Below are 11,419 nucleotides of genomic sequence, written 5' to 3' on the forward strand. Positions count from 1 at the left end.
GCATCCATGAGAGCTGTCCACCCATCTAGACTGGCCCAAACGTCCTTCCTTTCCCATTCTATAGGCAAGTGCATTGGTGACTTCCTATTTCAGCACACAAATGGCTACATTTTGATGTCACTGAAGCCGTGTAAGGATTTGGGGTGCTCTGAAAAATGACAACTCTGGAAAAGAGAAATCAAAGCTTCTGAGAGACCAAAAGGAACTCATCTGCTGATCTCATCTGCGCCACCTTCTTAAAATTGGAAGGTCCCATGACAAGGTAACGTTTATCAGGATGCTTCATTTTCTCAGTCAGTCCCCTCCAAATAAATGCAAGAAGAGGCAGAAATGCAGCTTCCCCCTTAGGTATGTAGCCACATAGCTACAGCCAAACCTGGATGCTGTATGTCAGCATTTCCAGAAACACAGTGCATGTAGGAGTAAGGAGTAGTGATGTTACTCCACACACCAGTTTTGCAGATAAAAACCAAGCTATTACGTTGCCAGCAACAATCAGGCGCAAAGGGGCCTGACATCCAAGCACACTACTCCACTGAAAGGTACAAGAGTTAAATCTATTAGCTTTCTACTTCCTGTTGCATTTCATGGTCTTAAAATACCCTGCATACGTCTGTCTGCTTTTGTATGTCAGCTTTAAAGGATCTGACAGTCTGTATTGTCCATGTATTATGGAGTGCAGTGATGCTAACATTAAGCACTTGTAGAGCTCAGCATCTTCAGATCACTTTTATAAGAAAGTTTACATGTCTCCAAGAAAAAAGCATGGTCTAGTGCCAGGTTTAGCTATCACTTAAAGTACTCAAACACCACATCATGGGTACTGTTACTCACAAATTAGTCTGAAGACATATGTAGGAATACGAGAGAACAGAACCCACCTGCCAGCACCTTTTGCCCACGGGCAATGGAAAGTCAGTTAACTATTCTTTAAGTACAATCCAGGGATGAGTCTCACCTGGGGGGTGTTCAGTAACATCCACACATGGCCCTGAAGGCAGAAAATGCTTTGGGTACAACACACACATCTCCCCACAGGACAGCTGGGGGGTTGTCTGGCCACCGCTATGCCACCCATGCAAGAGACTCACCTTCCTTCGTCTTCTTGTGTTCCCCTCGCTCCTTCTGCAAGGATCGTTCTAGCCGAGATCTGTGCTCATACACAACTAGGGAAGCAGAAAGAGGCAGAGCATGAGATAAACCCTGAAATTTCTTCCCACATATTCTTTTCCCCAAAACAGGCCTCTCGCAGGTCATACAACCAGGGGCACACGTGGACCTCAAATGCTGCTGTGGACTGGGCCAGCAAGTGCCCAAGAGAGCAGACTTGGGCAAAAGAGCCTTTCCTGTTTTGAATGGCCTGCATCACTCTGCGTTTCTAGGCTTAAGCACACAGTAGCTCACATGTAAAACCCAGACCAAGCAAACCAACAGTCCTGAAATACATGCAGATACCTGATGTCCTAAATGATGAAAGGGTCAGGTCCAGCTACAAGCTGTTTGCACTTCTTGAAAAGGAGGCTCACTTTTCTTTTTGCACTTACAAAAGGAGGCTCAGGGGAGACCTTATCATGCTCTACCACCACCTGAAAGGAGGTTGTAGCAAGGTGGGGATTGGTCTCTTCTCCCAAGTAACAAGCAATAGGATGAGAGGAGACGGCCTCAAGTTGTGCCAGGGGAGGTTTAGATTGGATATTGGGAAACATTTCTTCACTGAAAGGGTTGTCAAGCATTGGAACAGGCTGCCCAGGGAAGTGGTTGAGTCGCCATCCCTGGAGGTATTTAAAAGATGTGTAGATGTGGTGCTTAGGGACATGGTGTAGTGGTGGACTTGGCAGTGCTGGGTTAACTGGTTAACTCACATCCTGTGAGTATTTGCACTCAGGTTTTGCTTTGCAGTCTAAGCTGCAAAGCCCAAGAGCAGGCTTTAGCAGCCAGTGGCTAAACTGCGTCTTTGTGGGTGTGCTGGTTTTGGCTGGGGTAGAGTTAATTTTCTTCACAGTAGCCAGTATGGGGCTGTGTTTTGGATTTGTGCTGGAAACAGTGTTGATAACACAGGGATGTTTTCATTATTGCTGAGCAGTGCTGACACAGAGTCAAGGCCTTTTCTGCTCCTCACCCCACCAGCGAGCAGGCTGGGGGGCACAAGACGCTGGGAGGGGACACAGCTGACCCCAACTGACCAAAGGGATGTCCCACACCATATGACATCATGCTCGGCATATAAAGCTGGAGGAAGAAGGAGGGGGACGTTCAGAGTGATGGCGTTTGTCTTCCCAAGTCACCGTTACGCATGATGGAGCCCTGCTTTCCTGGAGATGGCTGAACACCTGCCTGCCGACGGGAAGGAGTGAATGAATTCCTTGTTTTGCTTTGCCTGTGTGCGCAGCTTTTCCTTTACCTATTAAACTGTCTTTATCTCAACCCACAAGTTCTCACTTTTACTCTTCCAATTCTCTCCCCCTTCCCACCGGGGGGGAGTGAGCGAGCGGCTATGCAAGGCTTAGTTGTCAGCTGGAGTTAAACCACAACAGCAGGCCCAAGTCCACCACCAGGCTCAAGATAGCCAGAGCCTTCCAGGTCATCTGCTCTGTAAAGGCATCAGCAGCATGCAGGAGAGACATTTTCTCCCCTTCCACAACCCAACCATTAACTGGCCCTCAGGCCACTAAGGAAAAGCGAGCCAAGCAGCTCCCTCTCCCATTACACACAAGAGATATCTGTACTCTGCACAGGAGCTGAGAAGGGAGAGGGATGAGGCTGCTTCAGGGATAAGGCTGCTTCATACAGCAGCCACAGGACAAATGAAAGTGCCAGAGAAGCTTCCTGATGGATGGTGATTTTAATCCACTCTGATGTCTGAATGCTAACCAAGAGCTTTCCCTGAGTCACAGCACTCAGCTGTAACAGGCTCCTCCATCCCCTCTGCACAGAGACTGCCACCATGCCAGAATGGCACTGGGCGGCAATTCGGAGGGGAAGGGCAATAAAAGAAACTTGCCTCCAGAGCCAAGATCTTTAGGGGCGAGTCGTGCCATGATGCACAGTCTCCAGGTAAATGAACAGAGGGGGATGATATCTGCATGCATAAAACAAGTGCTAACCCATTCCTTGTTGAAATCTTGCCAAGCCAAGAGCCCCAAGTGACTTGTGCTCTCACTGCAAGTGCATCTATAGAGACTGCCAGCTCCACTCAGGTCATACAGGAGCAGCGAAGGCAGTGTATGTCCTGCATTAACAGGTGGTTTGCTGCCTGAGAGCAGACACTCCAACCTGGGGAAATAAGAGACAAAACATCCGTATGCATATCTAATATTTTAGTGTTGACCATCAGTGGCACCAAGCCTATGGTAGTGCAGATGTCGCTCTCAATATATACGTAGAGAAGAGCTCATAGGCAGTTCTAGCATCCTAAAAATCAGGCTAGGACATTTTTCTAAACAATACTAAAGATCAGCCAGGAACTGCAAGGCTGAGGTAGGGACTATACAAAAATCAAACTTTGTGATCAGAATAGTCCTTCCTTGCCCTGCCATCTGCAAGTCTGACACCTCTGCAGCCCCTGAAGGAAAACAAACAAAAAAACCCACCCAAAGAAAACCACTTTTTCTGCTGACCCACCCATTTCTCCCCAGGCAGGGAATTCAAGCCACCTGGTTCTTCAGAACTCCACAGAACTCACAGCCTCCCTATGCCTCACCTCTTCCTTCTGCATTGCAAAATGGCATCTATTCCTTGCATTTGTAGACTGTGTCTTCCTCTCAGCAGGTCTCCTAATTACACTAAGTGCATGGAAGACTCTAATTTCACCAGGCAGCAAAGCACTGCTGCCAGGACCATTCTTCAAGAGCTTTTTAATCAAAGCTGGGCATTCAAGGGAAGCATTCCTCACCTTTATGAGCCACATCGCCCTGCAATTTCATGCAGGGTAGACCTGAGAGTACAGTCTAACCATTTTATCCAGCTTCTTTAAAAGCCTGGTTCACTATTGCATACTTCTCTTCTGTTGGATCACAACAAATCCAAGTCTGGTGGCTTTACCAAGACCCTCACAATGACTGGTGTCTTTCTTCCCACCTGGAAATGCCTTTTCCACACAGAAAAAGAACCTCCACATGGTTTAAATCCATTATTTTTAAGCCAAGCTCATGACATTGGCTAGGTCCAAGCTTGGGATTTTTGCAATACTTTGGTTTACCAGCAGTGGATCTGTTAATATTTACAGTGATCTCCAGCAACAGCTGAGCGCCTGAGCAAATCGGGGGAAAAAGAAGAAGGGATATCTGGAGCCAGGCATGGTAAAGTGTTGAATCCTAGGGGTTTTGACGACTGTAGTACAACTGCTTCCTAAGTATTCTGGGGGCACTACCCCAGCTAGCCAGGTAGGCAAGCAGCCTAGATACTGAGGGTAGCTGGAGCTGAGGCTCCGGCTTCAAGACACAAACTGAATCCAAACATCTCAGTATCCCATTGTCCCCTGTGGAGCAACTTCAGTGCCTCCAGGCCATGACTTTTCCTGTACTGAAATCAAGGCTTCAGCAGGACAAGACAGACAAGTTGGCTTTTCCTGGACTATGCTGGTTTTAGACACTGCAGGTACAAGGACTATGTTTTAGGCTCTGGGTTCATCATGTGCCAAGCTCAGTCCCACCCCAGATTGAGGAGCCATTCCCCAGGCATACATTCACATCCAAGCTGTCTCCCCTGACCCACCTAATTCCCTCTGTCACTTTTGACCTCCCTCAGGGAGCAGGAAGGGCCAGTGTCCTAGGTCAGGAATTCCTACTGTCACCAGCCATGCTATCTCCTTCCTCTTCTTTGTTACCTTCCCTAGTTAACAAAGGCAGACACCCCAATGGTGAAGATGCTTCCCCTGGGCCGAGCCACTTCATTAATATTTTCTTCCAAAGTGAGGAAACTACCGTATTCTCCAAACCATTACAGCAGAAGTATTTGTTTTCAGTCTGGAAGGATTTTTTCCCCTGCTGAGCACATTGGTAAGCAGCAAGCCCATCACTGCAGCTGTCCAAGTGTCTACTTCATGACAGCTTTATTTTTAGAACCACTTTTCCCAACAGACTACTCAGATGTCACCCTGAGGGCTTCCCCAGCCCAGCTAAGCACAAAAGAGACTGTGGGTGCTTCTTCACTATGTGAAGAATGAAATTGTCCTCTTAAGAACATCAGCCACTTCCCAAAAGATTTGAGCTCTGGGCACTCATGTTTCTACCACAGGCATCTCACTTTCTTATCTAGCAGAGCACCTGAGGACAAGTCTTTGATGTGATGGGAACCTCACACCAGCAAAAGTCATGGCTGCTGCGACTATTAGGGATGCTCAGCAATTCACAGGCTTTTCCATGTCCTTTCACGTACTCTGAGCTTCCAGTCTGCATTTGCCTCAGTGGTTCTGGCTTGGAGGAATTCCCCATGTTGGAGCTTCTCCTGCAGCCATTTCATTTTCTAGTAACATGAGTATACTGAAAGAAAACAGAGTCTACGACCAGGGTTAGAAACTCACCCCACACGGGCAGCTTACCCACCTCTCCAGGTTCCTGCAGCTGAAGAACTCAGGGCAACTGAGGCAGTGACCAGCCCCACTGACAGCACAGTTGGGCTCCATCACCCAGAACAAAGTGCACAGTGTACCACAGGGGGCAAGCTGAACAGCTACAGCCTCACTCAAAAAACCCAAGCACTCTCGGCACAGGACCGGGCAAGTAAATAACTATTTTGTGTAGAAAAGGTCTGCTTAGATGACCTCAAGCTACCGGCTGCTATTGATCTCGCATAGTAAATGGGAAACTAAAGCACAGGAAAGCATCTATAGCAATAGGCTTGTGCTAACACTCATAACCACAAATTCTAATGCAAGCACCACAAAGCAGATGAGTCTTCAGGAACAGCTCCATATCATAGGCTGTTTATTCAGAAATTTAGGACACAAACTCTGGCTCTCCTGACACTTTTTTTTTTAATAAGATAAGCTGAAGTAACCTTCAGTGACTAGAAAAAAAAAGTTGTAATGTCTCCCGCCATTCCTCCAGAGCCCAGAAAAGGTGGGTTCAGCTTTACACAAAGCAGTGAGTAAGCGCTGCATGAAGTCTCTCTGCTCATCTTTGTGGTGAAATACAGCAAGAACTTAGCAGACCAAAATGGCACTGTAGAGCTTCAGAGGACAGGAAGCCAGGAAGTCTTTAACAATTTGCAATTACAAGAGAGAATGGAGGGTGGTCAGTGTCCAAATCCAGGCTGGAATTCAGCCAGAACTCAGCACTAAAGCACCATCACCTGCTGCCAAATGAGATAAAATGCAGGGCTTGAACTGCTGAAGCAATGAAATCCCTTGCAGTGCCTTGCCTTTGGGAAAGAAGAACAGGTCAGGCCTTCCACAGACTCATTCTCATTTTAAAAGACCACAGAAAACAGGGCCATTGTGTGAAGGGGTTGCCTCATATACCCCAGAGTACCAAGATAAGCATCTGCCAGGGAGAGCTTAAGGGATCCATAAAGGGAGAGTGATTCCAGTCTTGCCAACAGTCCCAGGTTTTACTCTCCTTCTGTTCAAGTGGTTTCATTTTACCCCACCCGGGAAAGCCACGAGTGCATGCTAGCTCCCTGCTTTCATGGAGCAAGGCAGCAGAGGCATCAGATTTGCTGCTCTGGTTCTGCTAAAACTACACACGGTGCATAGTTTGTTAGGCCATTTCTATGCCAATAGCACATACTGTGGAAAGAGCCATCACACTGCCCATGGCTCACAGCTCCAAGCAGCACTTGGCACAGAGATCAACACTAACTTCCAGACTGCACCATGCTCCTTCCCTTCTCATAGCTAATCACCCAGAAGAAGCTTTCTTCTCTGTTGCTGTCCTTGTTACAGGCATCAAATACTCCTGCCAGTCTCCATCCAGTCACATCACAACTAATCACCCATGGCACCAGTCACTCAGGCTCAAGAATCATCTAGAGCAGGGGGCAAGAGGAGCAGAACGAAAGCCAGACTCATCATACCTCCCTCTCTGATCTAGAGAGATGGCAAAGGAAAGACAGATTGGGTAAAAGACACCCAATGGTGAGGACAGGAGTGCTGCGTTCTCATGCTCAGCCACTGTGCAATGGCAGCCTGTTGTGAGAGAGAAAATGCCTCTGTCCCAGACACCAGTTTGATGTGCCGTTGGCAGGCCACATCAGGAATGGCAGACAGAAGTGGATGGTACTATGAACGCACCCTTCCTTCCCAACTGTTCAAGGAGTGCCGTTTGTTAGTTGAACTGACTGAAATAAAATCTCTCTGCTTTCACTCAGAACCTCCAGGCAGCAGCAGGCTCATACATACACAGGCACACACACCTACGGGAAGTGGGAGGTGGCAAAGCAACACTTCATTTAAAGCCACCTGCTACATAACTCAGCATGGCATGAGTTTGGGGTGGGGGCCAAGACAGAACAGATTCATCTGAAGTGCACACCAGGTCACAGCTTGCCAGACTGTGTCTCTAATCCCCTCTGAGCCTTGTGACACAGCACCAGAGTCCCCCAAATCACAGCCCGTAAGGGAGAGCCCAGTATTTGGCAAGGTGTCTCCATGCACTTTCAGACATACCTCCAACCCCACCCAGCAGAAACAGAAGAGATGGAGGGACAAAAAAGCCAAGCAGATTTTCCTCCTGGATTCCATCTGGACCACAGTATCAAAAGAGGGTCTACCGGGTCACAGCAAACAGCTACCTCTGTGTGCAGCAGCAAGAGCTGGCCGGGACAAGGGGTACTAACCACCAGGCAATAGGTTGGAGAGGGTCACACACATGACAATACCTCCCTTTCTTCTTCTCACACAATGTGTTTTACCCTACAGCAAAGTCAGCAGCTGCTTCGCTCTTATTTTAAGAGAGTAAGTGAGATCCATTTCCCTGCGTGCAGCCAGTAGAAGACAGCACGTGGGACAGGCGGTGCTGGTTTCAAGACAGCTTCGCTCCCTCCTCCACTTGCTTTCCTTTTCCCTTTCACTCAACTCTTGGCCCAGCCCTACACTTTCAAGCTTTATTTACAGAGGCTACCAGAAGCATTAACCATATATTGTACTCAGATATAATAAGGGTAGGAAATACTTGATAGCTGAAAGGAGACACCTGAAGCACTAGTTAAACAGTACTGAATTCCACCTCAGAATAACACATCCTCCTTTTGTAGAGCGGGAAAGACAGAAATCGGATGCAGAAGACATGGCAATTAAAGTCATGCAACAAGTCAGCAGAGGGGCAGGGATAGAGCCCGGACTCCCCACTCTCCTGTGTTCAGCACCAAAGCACTGCAGGGAACAGCGCTGCAAGACAACGGCACGAGAGCCATGGCCACGTGTGCAAGACACCACTGCACTTTAAGACTTCCATGAACATGGCTCCTATCTGCCAGTCGCTAGGCTTCTCCCACCAGCCAAATCCAAAAAGAAGCTTTGCCTTTGTTAAAATTGTTGGACAAGTAAGTGTCTTCTCAAAATAAAAAGGGTATCCATGGCAACAACTGTATTTAGGAATGGGAGGACTGACAGAGGGTTAGAAACCCCAGCAACAGGCTACAGCTCTGCCATTCAAACATATTTGGGTGGAAAAAAATATTGTGAGCCTGTCTCAGTTGTTTGCTTGAGTCTGCTGTTCCCAAAACTGGGGTTCCCTGAGGCTATCACTGTCGTCTTATTCTCTGAAGAACCAGCCCCTCTCTCCAAGAGAAGCAAGAGATGCTGACACACCAGAAAGGAATGTGGGCTAACTTCTGCCCTGCTGATCTTTGCATCTCAGAAACACAGGATGCAGGTGGAAATCGCTGTGGCTGGGACCGTGCAACACATTAGGAGCTGTGGCTGTTTGACTGCCTTGTGATAGAGGAAGAAGAAATGGAAACAAAACATAAGATAATGGCAGTGAACCTGCTGAAACAATGAAATCCCTTGCAGTGCCTTGCCTTTGGGAAAGAAGAACAGGTCAGGCCTTCCACAGACTCATTCTCATTTTAAAAGACCACAGAAAACAGGGCCATTGGGGTATATGAGGCAACCCCTTCACACAGAGTACCAAGATAAGCATCTGCCAGGGAGAGCTTAAGGGATCCATAAAGGCAGAGTGATTCCAGTCTTGCCAACAGTCCCAGGTTTTACTCTTTCTAGATCTTCACACACTAGATCAATTCACAAGATTGATTGTTTTTTTTAAAGCATGTTTCCTTGGAAGACAAAACACACACATCACTTTCCCAGTTTACAGGTAGAAATACACAGCCCTGAGCACAAGAAGCATATGTACAATGTTACATTTGCATCACAACACTGCACACAAAACCACCAGCAGAGATTTAACCCTAAAAGGCACAAGTGTTGAGTCACAGATCTGCAGAATTCCCCAGCAATACAGGCTATAGAAACAATGTCACTGGATATGTCAACAGAGGTCATAATGGATACCCTGTAATTGATTTTAGCCTGAAGAGCTCTCTATTTAAACACTATAATCTAAACCCACTTGTTAGAAGAAAAACTTGACCTTGAGTCACTAGAACCACAGGCAAACAATATTTGGTCCACATAAAATTCATTCTGTGGGCACCCCAGAACCAACCCGTCCTCCAGCATTACGCACCCAACTGCTGGCTACCAAAGAGTGGATTCCCACCAAACCTCTCCACAGAGAGGTCAGCAAATCCCTCTAGAGACTCCAAATCTAGTGATAGGTGCTGGAAACATAGCTTTGGCAGATGCAGGAAGGCTAGAATGATAGACTAGACAAGGAAGGTAAGAGTTCAGCTACGGAGTAACGTGCATGCTCAGCCTTCCCTACCGAGATCTCTCCATGGGCTAAAATGTCATTTTCCCACAGTTAGACATTTATGCAGGGAGGACAAATGAGGGGGAATATACATATTACGGTCGCCTTCTGGTCTTCTGGCAGGTCTTGGCAGAGGAACCAAGTGCTGGTCAGCGGGCTCAGAAAAACCAATTCTTCCTTCTCCTCCCCCCTTTTTAGGGAGCTCTGTGCTGCAGCATCTATCGGCCCCAAACAAACTGGCAAGACTTTTCTAGTCACAGATCACTCTCTTGAGAAGATAGGTTTGTTTCCTTGCAAATGCAATGGGCAGTAGGCAGTGTGACGACAAACTTTACTAAAGGACCCCTTGCCTCTCTATTCACTTTCTGGACAGATGCTCCCGCGGGCTAGAGAGCGGAGCCGCATCTCAGAGCCTGCCCAACCAGGCTCCCTAAGTCCTGTTTGCATTTTTACTGCTTCACATTTAGAATGACATAGGACTAGTCTTTACAGCCAAAGGGAACTACAGGGAGAAGAAATGGAATAGACGTGACGCAGCTGAACTCACCAATCCAGCACACTCCGTTCCCCTTGCTGCTGTGACAGCAATTCAGATTCGAGGCTATTCTAATTCTAGACAGCAAAAGGGGGAAGGAAATAAGCGACAACGTCTTCTTAGAGCTCTTTAAAGCCAAAAGCTGAACCTTGCTCCACAAAGGCACCCCGCTTGTCGCTGGGCTGTGGAGCAAAAACACCAGCGGGTAATGTTGGGGGAGAGGGAAATCCCGACAGTGTGCGTGCACACACACACACAGAGCAGGTCACTCACCTTGGAGCTGGGCAGACAGCGCTTCCTGCTGCTGTTTGTATTTCTGGGCCAGGGCTTCAGCGTTCCGCACCTTTTGCTGCAAGTGGCTGTACATGAAAACTCCCGAGCCCAAACATGCCATAGTCACCAGGCAAAACGCAGTCTGCAGAAGCCCCTTCTGCCTCCTCGAACACATGCCAGTACCCATGACGGGGCCGAAGCAAAACGATGTAGCGCTGCCTCTCCGGCGCTGCTAAAGCATCTGATTATTTTTGCCCAACAGCCCCTTTCCTCCGCAAATTCGCAGATCCCTCTGCAAGACGCGATCAAAGTCTCGCCTTCGCTCCTTTCCAGCCCTCAGAGAAGCGGAAGACGCTCCAGCAACGTTTTATTCCTCGTTGCCCATCGGAGAGAAGCGCAGCACAACGCCGGTGTCCGAGCGGAGCAGCCGAGGTGCCGGCAGGCGCATCCTGCGGCTGCAAACCGCTCCGGGGGAGCGGCCCGGGAGACGGCTCGCTCGGGGCTGCCTGGGCGGAGGGGAACCGGCGGAGGGAAGAGAGGAGGAGGAAAACTTTTGCTTCCCATGTACTGCGGCGGAGGGGGGGGGGGCGGGAAGGGGGTACCGCCGCGCTTGGCTCTTCCCACCTCCCCCTCTGGAGCACCGACCGGAAAAAATAACCCGGCGGGACGAGGAGCCCTTCTGCCCCCTCCCCGCGGCTTCCCCCGCCGGCGGCCCGCGGCGCTCCGAGAGGAAGCGGCGGCACCGGGGCCGGGAGACGGGCCAGGAAACCGGCGGCGGCATCCGGGCTGCCGC

General features: G+C 48.8%; 1 protein-coding gene across 2 annotated transcripts in view; it reads right to left on the reverse strand.

Moving 5' to 3' along the window:
• Positions 1–11,153, reverse strand: part of LOC143168908 (uncharacterized) — a 37,002-nt gene extending 25,849 nt beyond the window's left edge. For both annotated transcript variants that reach the window (XM_076355918.1, XM_076355919.1), the window contains exons 1-2: positions 10,627–11,153; positions 1,092–1,166 (exon numbers count right to left, since the gene is read on the reverse strand). In XM_076355918.1, coding sequence (XP_076212033.1) covers positions 1,092–1,166; positions 10,627–10,813 — 262 coding nt within the window. In that variant the 5' untranslated portion in view covers positions 10,814–11,153. The remainder of the gene's footprint in view (positions 1–1,091; positions 1,167–10,626) is intronic.
• Between the last annotated feature and the right edge of the window lie 266 nt (positions 11,154–11,419).

The sequence above is a fragment of the Aptenodytes patagonicus genome, chromosome 19, assembly GCF_965638725.1.
Source record: "Aptenodytes patagonicus chromosome 19, bAptPat1.pri.cur, whole genome shotgun sequence".
NCBI lineage: Eukaryota > Metazoa > Chordata > Aves > Sphenisciformes > Spheniscidae > Aptenodytes > Aptenodytes patagonicus.